The sequence below is a fragment of the Rhinolophus sinicus genome, chromosome 1 (assembly GCF_057876585.1).
Source record: "Rhinolophus sinicus isolate RSI-liver-muscle chromosome 1, RSI-T2T, whole genome shotgun sequence".
NCBI classification, from domain to species: Eukaryota; Metazoa; Chordata; class Mammalia; order Chiroptera; family Rhinolophidae; genus Rhinolophus; species Rhinolophus sinicus.
The window spans coordinates 155,222,333-155,246,858 of NC_142501.1; the positions used below are offsets into that span (position 1 = coordinate 155,222,333).

The following is a 24,526-nucleotide window of genomic DNA, read 5'->3' on the forward strand; positions in this document are numbered from 1 at the left end:
TAATACTTTAATTTTCCCAACTTTTGAAATGTTCATCAGGTTAAATAATTTGCCTTTAAGTTAAAATGTAGCATCAGTAATTAAAGGTTATATGCTAAGTCTTAGTAAAGTCATTTTGTCATTCTTCCTCCAAAGTGAGACAAAGCATGATTCTAATTCCTGAGTAGAAAATCCTTTTGAACATCAGGTGGCTTTCAATTCTTTGCATTCAACAAATAACAAGAAAGGAGAATCTAATAGAGTTGCCATCCAATAGATCATTATAATTTTTGGTGATTCTTATGATTTTTGATATGTGATTTTTTTTTTTTGTCAGAAGTAATTCACATAATTGAGAGACATTGTAAAACAAAATTCCTATCTTATTTAAAGAAATACATTTTTGACACTTATAGCAATAAAAAATTAAATGGGTAGAACAGATGCTGAATTCTATATTATTGTATCAACATGTAATCATTATCTGGACTGAAGAACTAATTTAAAAAGAATATTCATCTATCTTATTAAATGAGACATTTCCTATAAAAGTTTACCTTAAAGACTTATCATTTACTTAAAGACTTATGATCACAAGACATTTTAAAATTTAAATTTAAATATATATTCATGATTTTATTGCAGAGAAATATAATAGGGTTATAAATAAAACAGCATCAGTATAAAATATGAAAGCAGTTTTGTGATAAAATTCTGTAGAAAAGTGATATTGAAATTTTATTTAAAATAGAAAAGTAATCATGATTTTCCAAATCACTTTGTAAAGTGACATTTTCCTGCATTTTATATGAATAATGGTGAATATCAAATCACTAAAGTATTTGAATTTCATTGGAAACATTTTTGAAAGTGTTACAAAAGTTTTATTTTAAAATGTCAACATTTTCTGGACAGTGTAAATTATCTTTCACTACTATTTAAGCTTATAATTGGAAAAAAAGTTAGGTGTCAACTTGGCTAGTGTATGTTACCCAGCTATTCAATCAAACATGAATTTAAAATGTGTGAGATGGTACATAATTTTTTCAAGATTATTTTGGAGACACTACAAGCTAAACCTTTAAGATCACTAGATAATTAGAATAATGCCCCAGGATTACGATTCTGAACTGGTCAACTAATTACCACTAGTAAGAACAATTTTCCATCTCACTCAGGAGCATCTTTCATGAAAGGTATTATGGAGTGCCTGATAGGCAGAGAACAAGGATATATAGCTTTATTTTTGCCTCCTTGCTAATAGCTGTTGGCATATAAGGTAGAATGCTTTGTGATACTGTTTCACACTACCTGTTGGAAGAGTTATGAGGGAGGAATCATAAAGCTTTAAATACTTCTAACCTATTGGAAGCTCACAACACATGCAATAACTGAACAATCAAAAGACTTGGTCCAAAAGCTTTCATGAAAGCATGAAATAGCAATAAAGTTCAGCATATGTAGTATATTCATCAGAGAAACCTAACCAATGGGATATGTAAACATATGAACATGTATATATGTATTTGCATATATATATATCTGTGTATATGCTTGCACATGTGGAAACAGTAAGCAAATAGAGCCATAGAATTTTGGAATGTGGAAGAAACACAAACCAATCACCTAATTATACAGATGCGAAACTAAAATCTTATTTACAGGTTTTCTAAAGTTTAAGCATCTCACTAATGGACAATCCAAGATACCGTTCCCTTGGGAGTCTTTTGGCTCTTTCCCTTTGACCAATAATAACAAAATTTCACAGTAGGTACCTATTCTAAACAAGTGCTAGTACTTGCTTTGAAAGCTATAATGAAAATATTTTTTAAACCATACTTTGGCTTTTTGGAAAACACTCATTGATTGATTAGTGAGGTGACATGGCTGGGGGAGTAATCATGTCATTGCCACATATTTGTTCACTGTCCTTACATCACGTGCTTTGGTTAGAGAAAAATAGAATGAGACTATTCTAAGTGGCTTTGTTTGATAATTATACTAATGATTGTTGGAGAAATAATGGTAAATTCATTGTTTTAGGAAAATTAATTTGGTGGCAGTTTTCTGAATGATTTCACAGGATATCAAGTACTTTTGAAGCTGAAATTCTAGCAGGAGTACTATTATATGTGTGTGATGTGAGCATGAGCTGATGAGACAGTGAACCAGGGTGTCGATATTTGAATCAGAGAATAATATTAAATGTCAACTATAATTAAATATGTATATGTATATAGTCACAGGATGTAATGTACAGCATAGGGAATATAGTCAATGGCATTGTAACAGCTATACATAATGTAAGAGCGGTAGTAGATTGGGGGAAGGGGTTATCACTTTGTGAGGGGTGTAAACGTGTATTACGTTGCTTTGTACACCTGAAACTAATTTTAAAAAATGGATAAGAGGCAACAACCTATAAGGAATGTAAAAGAAAATCTAAATTCTATTTTTTTCCCCACTCTATCTCCAGTGTCCCCAAAATGCTTAGGGCATAATTAAAGCTCACTCAAATTTTACTAATAAAGTCCAGTTACAGACACTTATTTCCACACAGGAAAACTAAGAAAAGTGGAATTATTTTATCCTGGTAGTGAAGGCAGTTAGTGCAGCCAATCTACTAGACAGATTAAAGACTAATTCAGAGACATTTAATTGTTTTCGAAAATAGATTATAGTATCAGAAATCATACCACGTTAACTTATTAATAGAGATAATAAAACAAATGGATACATGATTGGCTTTACTTCCTTGTTGGCTAGAGTATTCTAGAAAGCTGGAGCTAGTTTACAATACCCCTAAGCATTCAAGGTTAACTACTAAACATGTTTCTGAGGAACATACACATACATTTCATTTCCTGAAATAATTTATAACACATGTGATAATAAATGTATCAGAACAACTATCTCCAGAATCATAGATATAGCACTCTTAGGAGGTTTGCAGTTGGCATTAGATCAATCCCCTAGGATTGGGAAAGAAAGAAGTTATAAGCTTGAGGAGCTATTCCAGCTGCAGAGGCTGACAGCAGAGATGCACCTGTGAAGGCCAACTATTGCAACCCAAGTTGTCACCTTAACTCAGTTATGGCTCAGGAGGCCTGTTATGTGTCAGAACTCTTCTCCAGAATGAATAAGGGCCCAGAGCATTCAAACTGAGGTTGAGTTTGGGAACCTGGGCTTGGCATTGAATTTGTCACATGCAACTATGACTTGCTGGCAAAAGATCTTGCTGTACAAGGCTATAGAAATAACTATTTCTAAGGCAAAGCTGGAATTGAACAATGAGTGTTCTAAGGAGACATTTATCAAAGAATCTACTTTGAGAGGCATAGTATAAGATAGTAGGTAGAAGGGATGTGGGTCTGGAGGGCATAGTGGAAATTCAGCCTAGAGAATCTCCCTTAGGGACCAGATTGGGAAATTTTAGCAGCAGCTATGATCTTAATCTGGGGGTACTGATGGTACTATTAAGGTATCGAAACCTATTTAGACACAAGGTGAAATAATTGAAATTCCCAAATGGGGACCAAGCACGGCAGTAGGTGATTCTCAGAAGTTCAAAAGAGGCCATAAGGTCTGGAAAGGACTCTACACAGGAAGCAGTTTCACCCCTCAGTCTGGGATCTCAGAGTAGAGCTCTAGTTCCCAAGGAAGAGCTCAAGGGAGACTAATGTAGATCTTTCACCTTTGAAAACTCAGAAATTAGAGACTCAGTAATCAGAAATTTGGAAAATCAGATTAGGAATAGAAACATTTTCAAACTCCGAATCACATGATTTGGCACATGAACTGTGTTATCAAAATAGAGACACTGCACAAAGATGAGCTATGACTCAGGGAACAACTTGAAACCCAGAAGGCAATAGTGGAACAGACTGTCCTGGGTCAAGTTTTCAGCAAAGGGAAATTAGGGCAGAGCTAGAAAATGTAGTGTCAGTGTGCAGACAGCATTTCTTGGGCCACGTGAGTAAATGGGGGAACTTAATTCTAAGCCAACATATATGGAGATTAGGTCGGATAAATGCTTTCTTGTCAGTACTAGTATAGGAAAAGGCAGGAACAGCCTATGAAAAGATAGCAATTGGCCTTAACTTTAGGGAATTTGGAAGCTCAGAGTCAGGAGCAAAACTGGAAACTGATTAATGACACTGAAAAATCAATTGTTTAAAAACACTTCTTTCCTTTGTAAATCCAAGTCAAGTCAGAACTGCCCGTTTCAACAAATCACAGGTCACTTCTTTCAGATTTGCTGCGTAGGCTCTTTTATCTCTGTGCGGAACTGAAGTTCACTTCCAGACATTTCCTTGTTATATATGGCATCAAATTTCTCATTTTGGGCCACTGTGAAGTAATTCTTCCAGTCGCCTGTAATCCCTAAAAATAACAAATATGAAAATATATGAAGGAACGAAATATTTCCATTATGAAAAAAAGCTAACGTATATCAAAAGAAAAACTTAGAAAAATTAAAGAAAGACATTCTTTGTATTTGAATATTTTAAAATGTCATTTCTCTTTTACTGGTAATCCCATCTAGAAAGGTGGCTTATGACTAAACAGAGGCTGATTTTTAAAGACATGTTCTGATAAGGGTTAATTTCCTTGCCTAAATTTATGGGCTATAGAATAGTTTCCTGAAAGAGATTCTTTTACTGTTTCTAATTATCCTGGGTCATGGGGTTACCACTGAACACTGGAAATGGTCAGGGCATATTTTATTTAATGAATAACTTTTGGAAACTCTACAAAGGACTGGTCATCAGCACAATCAAACCTCGGAATAAAAAGCTGATAAGTATCATTTCTCAGAATGTGTAAATAAGGATGGTATAATACTCGTAGGATACTTGTTATTTCTGAGTTCCCTAGACTTATACTGTATTTGCATTTTAGATGTGAAAAATAGCATTAAACATACAACATCCCTGAACCTTTTCTTCAAAAGTAAAACATATGTGTTATAAATTTATTTAATCTGTTATACTTAGATGTTTATAAATATTTATTAAAAAATAAATACATTTTCAATGCACTGCCAATGTGCTTGGGAGAAAACATTTACTTTTGCTATAATGTGTTATTAAATATACTATACCATGTTTCCCCGAAAATGAGACCTAGCCAGACAATCAGCTCTAATGCGTCTTTTGGAGCAAAAATTAATATAAGACTCAGTTTTAATTTACTATAAGACTGGATCTTATATAACATAATATAAGACCTGGTCTTATTTTGCTATACTATACGACCAGGCCTTACAAAATATAATCAGTATAAGACCCAGTCTTATATGAATTTTTGCTCCAAAAGATTCATTAGAGCTGATTGTCTGTCTAGGTCTTATTTTTGGGGAAACACGGTATTGAATTGCAAGCTATATTAACCCTGATGGTTTGATGAAGATTTTGAATCCTTTTAATGAAAAACATACCCTTAGACAAGGTTGTTTCCATGGTTGTTATACTTTGTTCTATGTTTACCAGATGGAAAGAGCTCTTTGGGATGTATGTGAGGGAAGTGTATTTTCAGGACAGTACATCTGTAAAGATGTCATTAAAAACAGAGAGCACAGATTTAAACAATAAAGAGTCATATATAAAGTATTCCAATAATCTGAGTATAAATTTTATAACACACAAACACATTTGCTTCACAAGAGTAAGGAACGTATATACATTTTTATTTTTACAAAATAAATTCTGGTCAAAGCCCAGATTTTCCTGTTTTATTGCAATTTGGGACATAGGTATAAACACTGGACATCACCTATCCTCTCCCTACTATGTTTACTATTGTGTGACTAAATTATGACATTGATTTATCCAGCATGGCATCCTTCAACGCTATGTGTGCCTGGCCTTTCAGTCATATTGAGCCCTTTTCACTAATCTATTTACATGCATGGCTCTTGCATTACATTACGAATGTCTTGAGGCAGATGCACGTGTCATTCAACCATGTGTGTCTTAGAGAATTCATGCTGCAGATAGGTGTTCATGGAGAGTTTTTCCTATATGTAAATTAATGGATGAATTATTGAATGCATGAATGAGTAAAGGAGAGATGAATCTTAAACTATTTGAGCTAGTAAGACTTGCTATTTTTGTATGTATTATTTATGATCAGAAAAATATTCTAAATGCTTACATATTATTTACCATCATCCTCCCAAAAAACTTGAGCCATAGATGTTAGTACTTTCTCCATATTGTCAGTGATGTAACCAGAGTTTTGGCAGATTAATTAATGTATTCAAAGTCATAGATTCAAGGAGTGGCAGATCCCAGATTGATCTGACCACAAAGGACATATTATTTACTACTTCTGGAAAGCATGTAAAGACATCTCTTATTAGACCAGTATGCATTCTTTTAGGATGAAATTGAAGAAATCATAGAATTCACATACTGAGCTTATCTCCTCTACCTCTATATCTTAATGAGATATCATGAGGGTGGCATCAATTTTCATGAGTAAGGATAAAATTCTCCTGGAAGTTACATTCAGTGATCTGGCATAATGAAAATTTGCCCTGTTTAAGAAATACATTTTTTTCTGAGTCTTACACTAAAAAAGTGTGTGTGACTGTGTGTGTGTCTGTGTGTGTGTCTGTGTGTGTGTGTATGTTAGTCTTCTTTGTTCAAACTTATAATGCACCATTTACAATGAAAAATTTTATTTGCCCTCCTAGACTAGAGGTTACTTTTGAAAAGTTAAATGTAATTCCATACAGATCTGATGATATTTTGTTCTATTTCTTTAAAAAAATGCCATTCGAATGAGATTGCATTAAGTCTGTATATTACTTTGGTTGATATGACCATTTAACTACGTTGATTCTTCCTATCCATGAATAACTTTTTATTTCTTTGTATCTTCTTCGATTTCTTTTAATACTGTCTTATAATTTTCAGTGTATAGGTCTTTCACAAAATATCTTTTGTTAAGTATATTCCTAGGTATTTTATTCTTTTTGTTGCAATTGCAAAAGGATTTTTTTTTTCATTTCTTTTTCTGATATTTCATTGCTGGTATATAGTAATGCAATAGATTTTTATACGTTGATTTTGTAGCCAACAACTTTACTGTTTTTGTTTATTGTTTCTAATAGCTTTTCAATGGTGTCTTTAGGGTTTTCTATATAAAGAATCATGTCATCTGAAAAAAGTGACAATTTGACTTCCTCATTCCCAATTTGGATGCCTTTTATTTCTCTCTCTTGCCTGACCTCTCTGGCTAGGACTTCTAATACTATGTTGAAAGCAGTGGTGAGAGGAGGCATCCCTGCTTTGTTCCTAATCATAGAGGAAAAGCTGTCAGATTTTCACCATTGAGTATGATATTAGCTGTCGTAGATGGCCTTTATTATGTTGAGGCATTTTCCTTCTATACTAATTTTATTAAGTGTTTTAATCATAAATGGATGTTGTGTCTTGTCAAATGCTATTTCTGCAGCTATTGATATGATCATATGATTTTAATCTTCTATTTTGTTTATGTGGTTTATCACATTGATCTATTTGCATATGCAGAACCACCCTTGCACCCCTGGAATGAACCTTTTTTGATCATGTTGTATTATTTTTTTAATGTGTTGTATTCGATTTGCTTGTATTTTGTTTAGGATTTTTTTTAAAAAGAATTTTCATAAGAGTTTATTTGACAGAAACTGATGACATATACTGGGGAGCAAGATATCAAATGCTCCCTTGTTTAGGATTTTTGAATCTGTATTAATCAGCGATATTGGTGTGTAGTTTTTGTGTGTTTGTTTTTTTTTGTTTTTTTTTTTTCTGTTATCCTTACCAGGTTTTGTATCAGAGTAGTGTTGTATGGATCACAAAGACCCTGAATATCCAAAGCATTCCTAAGAGAAAAGAACACAGCTGGAGGTGTCATACTCCCAGACTTCTAATTCTACTACAAAGTGACAATAATAAAAACAGCATGGAATTAGCAGGAAAAACAGACATAGAGACCATCAGAATAGAAATGAGAACCCAAAAATAAGCTAAATATATATGGGCAGATAATTTTTGAGAAAGGAGCCAAAAGCATATAATGGAGATAAGAAAGCTTCTTCAATAAATGCTGCTGGGAAAATTGGAAAGCTACATTTAAAGCAATGAAACTAGACTGCTGTCACCATGTACTAAAATTAACTTAAAATGGAATAAAAGGCCTCAATATAAGACCTGAAACAATAAATTGCAAAGAAGAAAAAATAGAGACTAAATTGATAGACCTTAGGTTCAGAAAGGATTTGATGAATTTGACCTCAAAGGCAAGAGAAGTAAAAGTAAAAATTAATGAATGGGACTGTATCAAACTAAAAATGTTCTTCACAGCAAAAGAAACCATCAACAAAACAAAAAGGCAACCAACAAAATGGGAGAAGATATTTGCAAACAACTCCTCTGAAAAGTGGCTAATTTCCAAAATATATAAAGAACTCATACAACTCAACAATAACAACAACAACAAAAACAAACAATCCAATTTAAAAATGGGCAGAGGACTTGAACAGACACTTCTCCAAAGAAGACATACATACAGCCAACAAATATATAAAAAGATGCTCAACTTCACTAGCTATTAGGGAAATGTAAATCAAAACCACAATGAGATGCCACCTCACACCTCTTAGAATGGCTATCATCAATAAGACAAGTAATAACAAGTGTTGGAGAGGTTGTGGAGAAAAAGGAACCCTCATATACTGCTGGTAGGAATGTAAATTGGTACAGCCTCTATGGACAACAGTATGAAGTTTCCTCAAAAAATTAGAATTATCATATGGAATAGCATTATCAGACCAGATATCCCACTCTGGGTATCTACTCAAAATTCTGAAAACATTTATTTGAAAGATATATGCACCCCTATGTTCATTGCAGCATTATTCATGATGGCCAAAATATGGAAACACCTCGAAGTGTCCTTCAATAAATGGTTGGATAAAGAAGATGTGGTACATATATACAATAGACTATTACTTGGCCATTTGTCGAGTAATGAAGAAAAGATGAAGTCTGCCATTTGCGACAGAATGGATGCATCTTGAGACTATCATCCTAAGTGAAATAAGTCAAATTGAGAAAGTTGAGAACCATATGATTTCACTCATATATGGGATATAAAACGGAAAGCAACAAACAAACAAGACAAACAAATAAGCAAAAAGTCATAGACACAGACAAGAGTTTAGTGACTACCATAGGGTAAATGGGGAGGGGAGAGGTAGAAGAGGATAAAGAAGGTCAAATATATGGTAATGGAAGGAGACTTAACTTTGGGTGGTGAACACATACTGCAATATACAAATGATATGTTATAGAATATGTAGATGTATTGTACACTTGAAACTTGTATAATATTAACCAATATCACCCCAATAAATTTAATAACTTTGTTTAAAGCATAACACAAAGGTAAATCTGGAGAGAAATAGCATTTAAGTGTAGTGTTTTTGAAAATTAAAAAAAATTAAAACACTGGGACTATTTGCCATTTTAATAAGTTATGGAGAAAAACGTTTTAGACAAAAAATTAACCATATAACTCCTTCAAAATTAAGGGTTTTCATCCACATGTTCTTATGCACAATACATTCCTAGGGTTATTTTTACTTTCCAGTGCACCAAGTGAAATTCAATTCTGTCCAATTCAATAAAGAATATTGAAAACAAAGGGTAGCGTTATTAGGTGGATAAGTTCTTAAATTTGTTTAAATTAATAATTTGTTAAATGCATTGTTTTTATCATTATTAAAACATTTGGCACAAGTCACATACAACAAGCCACAATATATAGGACTTGCTTTAATAGAAGTAAAGATGTATTTCCACAATGAATGCAATATTTCTCTATTGTCATCTACCTAAGTTATATTTAGATTCCATGTATCCTATAATTCAGTCAGTATTTGGGGGGAGCAAAAACTTCCCATAAGGTAAAAAAAAAAAAAAGAGAAAGCCCTTTCTCTTGGTGAATCCTTTTTAATAATGTGACCACTGTTTTCTAAATGATATGGGGTCTTTAAAAAAAATGATACTGTACTGAGTTTATCAATGAGAAGGAGAAGGAGGCCTATTCCAATTCAGACAAAGATTGAAGATTTAAAAATAAATCTGGAATGACATCAGATTTGACAAGACCTCTCCCATTTAGCAGATTATTAAATAAGAAGAGAAATATGTATCAAATACTCAAGGCTAAGTAATTTGGTAGTGATCACAAAGTTAATCCTCATTTCAGAATAATTCAATAGAAAGTGAAAAGGGAAATTAAACTCAGAAAGAGGGATATTAAACTCACCTTTGCGCATAAAAGAGGATTTGCTGTGATCCATCACTGTCTTTGGTAGATGTGTATAATTCACCAGAGGGTTGTCCTTCATCATTCCAAATGAGGTGTGATGGACTATTTTATCCAAGATCTCATCATTCAGGTTCTTCTCTAGAAATCTAGTAATTTTCTTGATTTCCTGTTTTGGATTCTATTGGTGGGTAAAGAAATATATCCAAGAAAATGGTAAACAAATCATTAACAATGTAAAAACTATAATTTTTATAATCTTTTTTCTTAAATGTTAATTCTGAATATTTAATTCATATTTGGTTAAGTCTAGTAATAATTTTTAAAAATTAATCATAAAAATGAAAAAACAATAATTTGTGGTTAGCAAAAATAAATAGAAATATTTTGTTTGTACTAAGCCTTATATTTTTAGTTCAAAGTACAATAAGAAAAAACCTTGGGCTAAATATTAACAATATTTAGAAAAAAAATCTTAAAAGTTATTTTAAGCTGAATTTGTAATCAGATTTGAACTGTGCATGTTTTAGGGACACCCTATCTTTTATATTCGTCTTACCTCTTTTTTTTCTATTTTTATTCAAAATTTATTTGTTGTTTTTAATAACAATATTTATGAACAAAAATAATAAATTTATGGACAACTTCAAGTATGTTTGCCTTAAAGTGCAAATACTGATTAGACCTTGCTAGGACATAATTTATTAAAAATAAATTCTAATGAAGGGGCAAAGCTACCAAGACCCAAATTATTCATTAGCCATTGAGACTAAAAAGAACAAAATCTAAGAAATGGATCATTTTCCAGATACTAATGATGTAAATTTAATATTTGTAACTTTTTAGGAAGCTAAACTAAAAGCTGCATGGATTAGGTCTAGAAACATTTTTGAGGAGATGGCATCTAAGCCGAGAAAGAGATGAATCAGAATTGACCAAGATGCATGTTTTTTTGAGATGTTAGAGGGTGAATTTCCAATAGAGAAAATAATTAAAACTCTTGGAGGTGTTAGTGTCTCATTGTGTTAAAGGGGGGAAAAAAGCAAAGTGGTTGGAGTTAGGTTTGAGTTGTGCTCAGGAGTGAGAGAGGCTATAAAACTGGAAAGATAAGTTAGAATAAAATTGAGAACATCCTTGGATATCCTACTGAAAGATTTGGACTGTATCTATAATGCCATAAGGAAGCAATAGCGTTTAATAGTGTGTCTTATTAACTCTGTGTGTGTGTGTGTGTGTGTGTGTGTGTGTGTGTGTGTGTGTATACGTGTGCACACATGTATATGTTTTGGCAGGGAGTTCCCCAGAAGGAAAGTTATAGCAATATTTTATGTATCAGACCTTGAAGAGAGAAGAATGAGATGACTAATTAATTTAAGGGGTGTCAGTGCTTAGAATGAGTAAAAGGTCAGAAATAATGATAGTGGAGAAAAGGCCAAAAGAAAAGTTCGTAGTGGTACTAGGAAATAGATGGACAGGCAAATAGAGAGAAATTTCTGTTAGGGATTCAAAGTATTTGGAGAATAATCTGTCCACTGCCAAAGTATCACTGATGGTGTTAGTTTATAAACCAGTAGAAGTTAAAGTACAGAGTGCTGGCTTCTATTGAATCTTTCTCTGCTGTGTTTCTCTTTCACCTCATTCATTGAGAATTTATGCAGACATTCATAAACCTGATGTAAATTATTAGATTTCCCTCTGAATTTTATTCTTGATATGTACTTATAATTTTGTTATATTATTATTATATTAAACCTCTTATATAATTTTGTCTAAAAATTACACATGACAGAAGAAAAACATTGTCTTTTAAGTATGATGTATGTAGAAGATTTGAGTGGGATTCAAAATATCTGGATATGCTTATAAAGCTGATTGGGCCAGACTGTAAATCAATATAATGAGTTGATTTGAATAAGGCATTTTAGCTGAATAAGAGAAATGGTTAACATGAGAGTGTCATGTGGGGGACAGTATTATATATGACTCAGAATTTGGATACCAGCCCAACCCAGCAAATGTACTTCTCTATTCTGTGGAGAAAAGGGAATATATTCAGCAGTGAAAATTGCTCTTTCATAAAGCTAATAAATGCTGCTCGTGCATCCAGAAAGTAGAGAGAGATACTTGGTACAGAAGGACAATTTTCTCTCTTCTAAAGAATTTGTAACTTAACTTTGATTAACCAAAATCATATTTGTTTTGCATCTGTATATGTATACTGGCAAATTTACATTAATTGCCTCAAAAACTAGTAAGGTTTACCACAGATTCCCTGTGGGCTGCAAACAAGTGTGATGCAGGGTGGGGCCTGTGCAGAATAGAAAAACTTAGAGGACTCTTTTTGATAAGATGTGAGAAATAATCTGGGGGTTTCCCAGAAATACTTGGGAGCAAAGGAGATTTTTACCTGGGGCATGATTTCTGTTATGCAAAGTAGGATTGATGTCACTAAAATGTTTGTTATTACTAATTTTTTCATTCATTCATTCATTCAAGCAATCAGTTATTCCTACAAGTGACTATTGAGCCCCTATGTATGTGGTAGGTGCTATATCAGGTACTGCATTTTTTTTTTTTTTTTAGTATATTTAATCTTCCCATCTTGCTTTTTAACCACATGGGATACATTTATACTAATTACTATAATGTTTTCCCCACTAATACTAGAATCTATGTTAGTTCTGGGGTAGTTAAAATGGATTGATTTTTCCTCTTAATTATGGGTCAAATTTTTCTGCTTATCACAGCAGATATGATAGATATGAAGAATGACAGATATGGTACCTTCTATACATTATAAACTACAAGACTTTGTTAAAAGAAATTGAGTCAGACAGAAAAAGCAGAGAACCATATGATTTCACTGATATGTGGTATATAAACCACAAACAACAAAAGAACAAGACAAACAAATGAGAAACAAAAACTCATAGACACAGACAATAGTTTAGTGGTTACCAGAGGGCAAGGGGGGAAGCGGGTGGTAGATGAGGGTAAAGGGGATCAAGTATATGGTGATGGAAGGAGAACTGACTCTGGGTGGTGAACACACAATTGGATTCTTAGATGATGTAATACAGAATTGTACACCTCAAATCTATGTAATGTTACTAACAATTGTCACCTCAATAAACTTTAATTAAAAAAAAAGAAATTGAAGAAGAACAAAGAAATGGAAAACTATTCTGTGTTCGTGGATTGGAAGAATCAACATAGTTAAAATGGCCATATCATCCAAAGTAATATAAAGATTTACTGCAATCCCCATCAAAATCTCAATGACATTTTTTAAAGAAATAGAACAAAAAATCATCAGATTTGCATGGAATTACAAAAGACTCCAAATAGCCAAAGCAATCCTGAGAAAAAAGAAGAAGGCCAGAGGTATCAAAACTCTCAGACATAAAATTATGCTACGAAGTGGCAATAATCAAAAAAGTGTGGTATTGGAAGAAAAACACAAACACAGACCAAAAGAATAAAATTGAGAAACCATAAGTAAACCCACATATATATGGGCATGTAATTTTTTACAAAGGAGCCAAAAACATACAATAGAGTAAAGAAAACTTCTTCAATAAATTGTGCTGGGAAAATTGGAAAGCCACATGCAAAAGAATGAAATTAGACTGCTATCGGTTACCATGTACTAAAATTAACTCAGAATGGATCAAAGACTGGAATATAAGACCTGAAACAGTAAATTGCAAAGAAGAAAGAATAGATACTAAACTGATAGACCTTGGGTTCAGAGAGGAATTTATGAATTTGACTTCAAAGGCAAGAGAAGTAAAAGTAAAAATTAATGAATGCGACTATATCAAACTAAAAATTTTCTACACAGCAAAATAAACTGTCAACAAAACAAAGAGGCAACCAATTGAATAGGAGAAGATAATTTCAAACAATTTGCAAACACCTTCAATAAAGGGCTAATATCCAAAATATATAAAGAACTTGTACAACTCAGCAACAAAGAAACAAACAATCCAATTAAAAAGTGGGCAGAGGACCTAAATAGACACTTCTCCCAAGAAGTTGTACAAATAACAAACAGATATATGAAAAGATGTTCAACTTCACTACTTATTAGGGAAATGCAAATAAAATTCGATACCACCTCACACTTGTTAGAATGGCTATCATCAACAAGAAAAGTAATAACAAGTGTTGGAGAGACTGTGGGAAACAAAGAACCCTCATATTCTTGGTGGGGATGGAAACTGGTACAGCCACTATAGAAAATAATATGGAGTTTCCTCAAAATATTGAAAATAAAATTACCATATGACCACGCAATCCCATTTCTGGGACTCTACCCACAAAATCTGAAATGTTTATTTATAAAAGTATATGTACTCCATGTTCATTGTAGTACTATCCATGGTGGCCAAGACATGGAAACAACAGAAGTGCCCATCAATAGATGACTGGATAAAGAAGATGTGGTACATATACACAATGGAATACTACTCAGCCATTTAAAAAGATGAAATACTGCCATTTGTGACAACATGGATGCATCTTGAGATTATCATGCTAAGTGAAATAAGTCAGACAGAAAAAATGACTTCACTTATATGTGGAATATAAAACTGAAAGCAACAAACAGACAAAACTCATAGACACAGAAGATAGGTTAGTGGTTACCAGAGGATAATGGTGTGAGGGGTGATAGAAGAGGGTAAAGGGGATCAAACACATGGTAACGTAAGGTGAATCTACTTTGGGTGGTGATCACACAATGCAATGAATATATAGATGATGTATTATAGAATTTTATACTGGAAACCTATATGCTTTCACTAACCAATGTCACTCCAATAAATTTAATAAAAAATCATGAAAAAAGAAAAGGTGCTCAGTAAAACACAATGGTTAAAAAGTATAAGAGGAATAAAAACATAACTGATTTTACAATTAGAAAGTCATTAATTATCTTAGCAAGATTTGGGTAAGCAGGCATGGTGAGTAGGCAAAGCAATCATATCATTCTGGACTCTATAGATTATGTTGAAAACTATATATTTATACTTTTACCCCATGATTTAGTGGGGGAATTATCCAGGATGAATTTCTACCATTTTTACCTCTTTCATATCTTCATAGTACAAAAAGAGTATTGGGTGTTCTTCTTTTTTCTTCCACCAGCTTTTAACGTGATCAAACCAGGAACCATAGGCAACTAAAACCAGAGAAACAGTCTGTTTCCATAAGCATTCATGAAATTAAAGCTTTGTTTCTGAACAATAAGTCAAATTGTCTAAGCATTCTCTGGAATTTTGTAATCAAGGGAACTGAGAAATAAAGCTAATTTAAAAAATATATATAATCAGCCAAATATGAATTTACAAACAACAAGATTTAAAAAAAATAAAGTACAAAGGAAGCATTTCAACTGAAAATACATTGACCTTCAATAGGTTATACTTAACTTCACATGGAAAGAACTATTCTTTTATGAAGTACTCATATCAACTATTTATCTAAGTACTATATTTATATGTATGATAGATTTTACTAATGGTTTCGGCAAGGTAAACAATTTCTATTGTGAACAGGAACTGAGATTGGATTTCTAGCAACTGAAAAGAGATTAAAGAATATTTTCATTAAGCCAGTGTTTAATACCAGGTTTATATATTTCATATCATAGTAAAATATTAGAAATACAAGATCAGACAATTAAATTAGAGAACTTGTTGCAATGATTTGCTAACATTGTTTGATGTCAGAGGGATTACTCATTATGAATTTGTACCAACTGGACAGTTAACGAAGTTTAGTATTTGGAAGTGCTGTAAAGACTGCGTGAAAAAGTTAGACTATCTGAACTTTTCACCAACAATTCATGGCTCTTGCATCATGACAATGCACCAACTCACACAGCACTGCCTATGAGGGAGTTTTTAGCCAGTAAACAAATAACTGTATTGGAACACCCTCCCTACTCACCTGATCTGGCCCCCCAATGACTTCTTTCTTTACACAAAGATAAAGGAAATATTGAAAGGAAGACATTTTGATGACATTCAGAACATCAAGGGTAATACAACAATGGCTCTGATGGCCATTCCAGAAAAAGAGTTCCAAAATTGCTTTGATGGGTGGACTAGGTGCTGGCAACGATGCATAGCTTCCCAAGGGGTGTACTTCAAAGGTGATCATAGTGATATTCAGCAATGATGTATGTAGCACTTTTTCTAGGATGAGTTCGCAAACTTAATTGTCTGACCTCGTATTTCATTTAGTTTTTAAATAATATTTGGGTGTACTTGTCACTGACTTGGAAAAATAATTGTTTTGAAAGAAAAAGTTATACTAGCAATAGCTGATAATATTTTTAAAAACTTATTAATATTAGGCTAAGTCCTACCTACCATTTCCAGTCATGAATCTTTCCAGATATTCTTCCCATGTGCCAGGAAAGGGTTCCAGATTATTCATTAAGTCAAAATGGTAATATGAGACTGCAACATCCTTGGCATTTCGAGCCAGATAAATCATCTACAGGATGAGGAAAAGAAAATTAATTGAATTGTATTTTATTTAAGACCAAAAAAAAATTAATGTATAGTCAAGGAAAGCAACAGATTTGAAATCTATGAAACTAAAAACAGGAAAACATTAGAGAATTAATCAAACATAAAGTTGGCTCTTTAAGAAAAATCAATAAAATTGAAAAACAGCTAACGAGACTGACAAAATCAAAGAAGACACAAATAATGGTATGAAAAGATGCTCCACATCATATGTCATGAAGTACATGCCAATTAAAACAACAATGAGATACCACTCTACAATTATTAGAATGACCAAAATCCAGAACACTGACAACATTAAATGCTGCTGTGGATGTGGAGAAATAGGAACTCTCATTGCTGGTGGGAATGCAAACTGGTACTGCTGTTTTGGAAGATATTTTGGAAATTTCTTATAAAATTAAAAATAGTCATACCATATGATTTAGCGATCACACTACTTGGTATTTCCCCAAAGGAGCTGACAGATAAGGTCTACACAAAAACCTCGCAGGCAACCAAGATGTCCTTCAGTAGGTAAATGAATAAATAAATTTTAGTACATCCAGACAATGGAATATGATTTGGCACTAAAAAGAAATGAGCTATCAAGCCATGAAAAGGCACAGAGGGAACATAAATGCTTATTACTAAGTGAAAAAAGAATCCAATCTGTAATGGCTACATACTATATGATTCCAACTATCTGATATTCTGGAAAAGACAAAACTATGGAGACAGATCAGTGGTTGCCAGGATTGGGGGGATGAGGGATGAACAGATGGAGTACATAAGATTTTACGGCAGTGAAACTACTCTGTATGGTACTACAGTGGCGAATATACAGAGGATGCCAAAATAAATTTACACACATTTTAAGAAAGGAAAAAACTGTATTAAAACTGTAATACTCAACATATACTGATAAAAAAGATGAACACAAGTCATGTGTATACATTTTTTGGCACCCGCAATATATGTTATCATACATTTGTCCAAACCCATTGGATGTGCAAGACCTAGTGAACCCTCATGTAAAATATGGACTTGGGCTGATTATGATGTGTCAGTGTAGGTTCATCAACTTGACAAATGCACCACTCTGGTGGAGATGCTGATAACGGGGAGTCCGACCATGTGTGGAGGCCGGGGTGTACATGTGTGGGAAATCTCTGCTTTTCTCACAATTTTGCTGCGAACCTAAAATTGCTCTAAAATAAATAAAATTGCTATAAACCTAAAGTCTGTTAAAAGAAAGACTGAGAAGAGAATATAAGAATAACTTCTCTTTACAAAATTTAACAACTTAGAATTCCTCATATATCACAAACTAGCAAAAGTCAGCCAAGTTGAAATAGATCATCTGACTAGACCCACAATTATTGAAAAAAACTGCATTTCAAACTTAAAAGTTCCCCAAAAGCAAATATCCAGTCACAGATCTTTCACTGGAGAATTTTACCAAACAACTAAATAAAAACTGACATCCTTATGTTGGGTTTTCAGAGAAGGCCAGAACATCTGGAGATATTGTGCTGAGATGAGAATCCTGTTACTATATAACTTTGGAAAACTTGAGTATGTAGATTCAGACTGAAATAATTGAAACACTTTAATTGAAACCCTGTCTGATGTAGCTCAGTTCTCAAGGTAACAACTAAATGAAACATTTGAGCAATTATGTGAGTAAGTAAAGAGGTAGGGTCACATTAAGAAACTAACTTGTAGTCTATAGTGTACCTTGCAGTTGTTCTTCCAGAAAGACTTAGGAAGGAGATCAATTGGTAGGTGTGTCTTCACAAGCCGAGGTGATGGATTCTTCTCTAATTGCTCTGCACCTTGGAAAATATAGTTTGGCATACAGAGATATTAGAGTCTCCAAGAAGCCCGCATTTCTGGGTTTCCTCGACCAACCTTTTAAAATACTTCTGAGCAGTGTATAATGCTGCTAAATTTTGAACCAATCAGAGGCATTATGTACCTAACAGGCAATACTGTACAATGGTTAAAGGTATAGGTTCTGAGGTTAGCCTCCTTCGATTCAAATCCTCTCTATCACTTTCTCACTGTGAGACATTTGAAAGTAGCCCAGTCTCTGTGCTTCACTTTCTCCTCTCCAAAATGAGGAGTAATAATATTATACCAACCTTAGCACTTTGGAGTTTTATCATACCTGTGTATATTATAAATAATTATAAAATTATTTTCTGTATGTCAAAGAGATGTTGATAACTAGTAATTCGCACATCAGTCATTGTTTTGTATGAGCTATTTTAGTATAGATATCATTTTCATTATTTCCTTTATGTGTCATATATATTTAAAATGAAAATGTTGTGTAATTTTTAGGTATTAGCTGAACTCTCCAAAGTGATACAACTAATATGTGGTACAATTTGGTTTCATATTAAGTCTTTGGATAAGGGATATATGAACTTCTTTGAGACAGAAAGTATCCATTTATTTCTATATTTCCAGCCAGGAAGAACCCAGGGGCCTGGATCTCACTACATAGTGATTTAGCCATTCTGAAGGCACTTTGAGGGTAACGACATACTCAGAGAATTTCTGACAGAGACTGAAAAGATCTGGCTAATCATTTTCACTTACTATTCTTTTAGTGGACTGAGTGGCCTTTGTTATACCCCATGTATATCTATTAAGGATGCTATCTCCTCTAGAGTCGCCAGACCCTAAGATCTCAATTATTGTTGTCTCTTTCTTCAGGTTTCCCATGCAATAATTCTTAAAGTCCTTTGCATATTTTTCACATTATTACTTACATCCAGTCTAACCTCTAGATTACCTGTTAATCCTATATTATCTTCCCACCTTTTGCATATGAAGGCACACCTACCCATAATTGTATGACTCATTCTTTCAAAGCAATTTTATGCTTCAATTGCTTACACAAATTTATTACATATGCTAAAAAGCCACCCAGTGTGTCTCTATTAAAATATCCTTTTAACTGTTATATATAGAACTTATTTTTGTTTGTTTGTTTCATTCTTTATTTATAACTTATTTATTTATTTATAACTTATTTATTTGTTTATTGTCAGTTCCCATGCATGCTCCCTATCCCAACCCCCAAACACAGACACTAGAATGAAGAGTCTATGAGATCAGGGAGGTTGCTTGTTTTGTTCACCAACAAATGTTCTGTAGAGAATAGTGCATAACCCATGGTTGTACTCAGAAGAACCTCTTAATACCAATGCAGATAGGGTTGGCAGCCTTGGGAAATAAAGATGCAAAAATCCCAGTTAAATTTGAATTTCAGATTAACAACAGATACCTTTACATATAAGCATCTCCCACTGTAATATTTGGGATATACTATTACTAAATAAAATAGCTATCTGAATTTCAAATTTAATTGGGTAACCTGAATTTTATCTGGAAAAATTAATTATACACCTATAAAATTCCACCAGGTATTTCATTATGACCTGGCAGTTACACTTTGCTCAGCATACAGGAATGAGAAATCATAATCTTCCACAGCTCATTATTCCTCAATGCCATGACATGAACTTTTATGTCTGTTTCTTTTATGAAGTTTTCCCATATTGTTGTTCCTCTTCTCTCCCTCAACTTTATTGAAGGATTTATCAACCTCTTCTGTCTTGTAATTGTTTTGCCATGTGAGGTCCTTTAAATGAACCCTTTACATGCTCAACTATGAATGTTGGGAATATGTAATGACATCACAAGTATTCACGTTCAGGCTCCAGAGTAAACCTGAGTGCCAGTTTATCCTTCTTTACCTGGTGAAACTCACCTTTTCACTCTCTAGCAGTGATACAAGCCTCACTCCCCACCCTCAACCCCCATCTCCCACCAACAATCCCTGACTTCCTGATCCCTGGTTACTTTGATTCTATCACTTTTTCATTTTATACTTTGTATGACTCTGGAGTCTTAACTCACTCTTGCACTCATTTTGGTTGCTTACCCCAGAATAATCCTTTAGTTCCAAGCTTCAGCGTTTGCTCTCTGACTTCAGGAAGCCATACAGGAGTGACACCCTCCCAGTTGGTCCTTCTCTGTCTAGCTCCAGCAAGGGAGAGAATTTGGATTCTGTTCTTTCTATTGACATACAATTTCACCACTGTACTTCTTCTTATCCCAGGTTTCCAACAGCATTGGAGAGCCAGGCCTCACTTCTTAAACCCTTCTCACTTGCCCACAGGACATCATGTATTTCTGATTCTCTCTGAGCTCACTGAATATATCTTAAGAACCACAAGCCTTACATGATCTGTTCCTGCCTAGTCGTTGTCAATTGTTTTGCATCTCACTTTCCCTTCTTTCATTATTGTTATTATTGGTTGTGCAGTTGTTATTGCTTTTTAGTTCCAGAACTATACCAGTGTGTTTCCTGCTTCTAGGACTTTAAAACAAATAATTTATCTTCCTGAAATATGCTTTCTCTAACTATGTGCATGGCTTTAGATCTCAATTCAGAGTGGTTATCCCTAATTATCCAATCTAAAGTAAACTCTCCTATTGTTCTCTTTCATAGAGACCAAGTCTTTGGATATGTAAGAGTCACATATTGTTATTTTATTTACTTATTTAATGTTACAATATTACTGTAAGCTCCTTGGGGATAAGACATCTAATTTACTAATCATTTTGTATCTAACCCATAGCACACTACATCATTCTTTAGAAGCACTCAATAAATATTTGTGGAATGGAAAAATGAATTGGATTAATAATAACTTTTATATTTTAAGAGGCATTGGTACATCTTTACTTATTTATTTAACTACAGCAATGTCCTAAATTAGGAATTTATTGCTTTAGTCTGCCAAATTCTACACAGCAAAAGTCAATAAAAAATAAGGAACGTTTTTAATCTCATTGACCAAATTTTTTGTTGTTTTCTACAACGAAATTCTTTCATTTTTCATTATCATACCTGGATATGTAATGGACTAAAACTAGTTTCTCAATATACCTTAGTTATTGTACTACTTTCTAACTTGCACTTTATATTACCAAATCTGCTCCATTTCCTTTGAGTGGAAATCACAAATATAATAATTAATATACTACATACATAATATTACAAAATTATAATTCCCAGATGGTTTAAAATTACCTGAAATTCTTAGTCCGGGGAGAGCCATTTCCAACATTGGAACTTTAGCAGTTATAAAATCTCGCTTACATTTTTCAGTATCTCCATCATTTAGAATCATGTCCACAATTTCACTTACCCAAGTGGTACCTGTGGTAAAAGGCAACATTTTTTATAACCATCACCTGAATCTGAGGGAAAAAGTACCTGTTGGAAGCCTGCCATCTTAATATATTCTATTAGAAACTTAATGCTGCAGTTTCCCTTTATATGCCCTCAAACCCATTTTAATATATTTGAAGTAGATGGCTAGACTGACTGATAGGAATATTAATTTTATTTAGGATGATAGTAATTTTAAAGAGAAGTTGATTTTCAGGAAACAAAGGTTGAAGTCCGAGCTGCATTTGTCAGGCCACAACACTCACCTGATTTGGGGTAAGTGGCTATCACAATGTCATCTCGCCTGCTGTGGAACTGTTCAACCTTTTCCCAGTTGTCCGCAAAAACACAGATCATGGGGTAACCATGGACCATCTTCAAATTTTTTCTCAGGACGTCTTTTGGAGAAATCATTTTTGTACTAGATTGTGCAAATACTTAATAGAATATTCACTGACAATCAAATCATGGAGAAATAAAGAGGGTAAAAATTTAAACTGAGTAACAAATCTTACTCTTAAGATCCTACAACTTGTCACAAAGTAAAATCAGCCTTTAACACACCCAGAAAACAGAGATCTAAATACAAAGGGCATTTCTGTGGGTATAAAGCTGTAGATTGCAAGAGCAGCAACTGGCTCAGTGACAAGAAGAACAAAGGTCTTTTAGTGGAAACGTTGGTAAGAAATGGAACTGCATAGCTTACTTTGAGTTAAAAATTACATTTGATAGAAATATGCTAAAAAGTATCTGGACTTCAGGCAAAATAAATCTATCTCATCATTACTCTTCAGTTTACCTCACCTTTTTTAATAGGAAATCTGTTTTCTTTCTTCTCTATTGTCCTTGTACACATAATGCACCTTTTTTTCTCTGTGTGCTTATAAGATTATTTTTTCTTTATCACTGATTTTGAGTAATTGAATTATGATGTGCCTTGGTGTGGTTACTTTCGTGTGTGTGTGTGCGTGCCTGTGTCTGAGTGTGTGCGTGCGTGCTTCAGGTTTATCAACCTTCTTAGAAATGTGGGTTTAAGGTCATTATTTCTTCAAATACTTTTTCTGCCTCTCCCTCTTCCTTCTGAGACTCCAGGGCCCATGTAGTTATCCACAGCTCACTGATACCCTATTCATTTTTTAAAATATTTTTCTCTCTTTCTGTTTCATTTTGATAGCATTTATTACTATGCCTTCATGTTCACTAAACTTTTATTCTACAATGTGTAATCTGAAGTTAATCCCAACCAATGCATTTTCATCAGACTTTTTAGTTTTCTTCTCTAGAAGATCATTTTGGGAATGATTATATTTTTCCTGTCTCAACTTTTCGAACATAGTAAATACAGTTATAATGATTGTCTGCGAGTCGGCATAAAAACACAAAACAAGTGAGTGGCAATCCAGAAATAGACTTCAGTTTTCCCAGGTCTGCTCACTTGCTCATAATGCAAATTTACCATGTGTGGGCTTGACCAGAGTCAAAAAATGTCCGTAATTTATATTAGTCAAATGAGGGTGTTCACACTTTGTAAGGAAATCTTTCTTTGACAAAACAAACTTCCTTCTGACAAAAAGTTCAAGCTCTCCACACTGCAGAAATGTAACCATTGTCACCCCAATACACTTTAGTTAAAAAAAAGTTAGAAAAGAATGGATATGAATAACAAGATGAAAACAAGGCAGCTGATTCTGAATACATACTAGTCACATCTGAGAAGTGGGTGTAACCAATTCAGGAACTTAGGAAGATTAGTCCTGAATTAGCATTGCTTCATTGTGACCAGTGGATGATGACGGGTTCAAAATTATATGGGGAGATGTGTGCAGGGGGACGGTGCAGAAGACATAAGATAACTAATTTTATTGAACCAGATACCTTAGAAGATGGTTTATGAATATTTATTTTCAATTAAATAATTAGTTCATAAAAATCTCTTAAATCCTACCAGAAAGTAACAATTTTATGTGGTTATAGATTATAGCTTGTATGACACAGCAAGTCTTTCTATTTAAGTTAAGCTATAAGCTGAAAATTAAAATGTCTAAAATTTGGTTTTAAAGAAGCATTCATGGAAAAAGAAAAATGAAAAGCAATGCACCTCTTAGGAGAAACTGAGTTATCTGACATTAAAATTGAATGGTTCTTTTAATGAGAAAGCAATAATTCTCCCATTTGTCTCATTCTATACAATGTCCAGCTCTATTTTGTCCACATTGAACCTCAGCTACTGAAATAAATATAATAAACAATATATTCTATATTCTGGAAAGTGCCTTAAAGTAGTGTGCAGTCTGTGTGCAGGCCATTTAAATGTGTGTGTGTGTGTGTGTAGAGGTGGAGGGAATATGGGAGCAAAGAAGTGAGGACTTGAATTGTATTCCTGTTTCCCTTATGAAGCTTAATTTTTCACGAGAAGACAATTCTGGCATGTTCAGAAAAATAA

General features: G+C 33.5%; 1 protein-coding gene across 1 annotated transcript; it reads right to left on the reverse strand.

Moving 5' to 3' along the window:
- Positions 1-64: 64 nt before the first annotated feature.
- Positions 65-22,690, reverse strand: SULT1B1 (sulfotransferase family 1B member 1). The gene is made up of 7 exons (XM_019715640.3): positions 22,350-22,690; positions 21,943-22,071; positions 18,567-18,664; positions 16,686-16,812; positions 15,396-15,490; positions 10,306-10,486; positions 65-4,362 (listed from the first exon to the last, which is right to left on the reverse strand). Exons 1-7 carry the CDS (start codon positions 22,495-22,497, stop codon positions 4,229-4,231), a joined length of 912 nt encoding a protein of 303 aa, XP_019571199.2. The 5' UTR covers positions 22,498-22,690; the 3' UTR covers positions 65-4,228.
- Between the last annotated feature and the right edge of the window lie 1,836 nt (positions 22,691-24,526).

Bases quoted from the DNA above. Each gene is read 5' to 3' on its own strand.
- SULT1B1 (XM_019715640.3), bottom strand. From the start codon at position 22,497: ATGATTTCTCCAAAAGACGTCCTGAGAAAAAATTTGAAGATGGTCCAT. The intron at 15,491-16,685 runs GTAGGTAGGACT...CTCTGGTTTTAG, and splicing joins AAGATTCATGACTGGAAATG to TTGCCTATGGTTCCTGGTTT. The intron at 10,487-15,395 runs GTAAAAATGGTA...ACCCACCAATAG, and splicing joins ACTATGAAGATATGAAAGAG to AATCCAAAACAGGAAATCAA.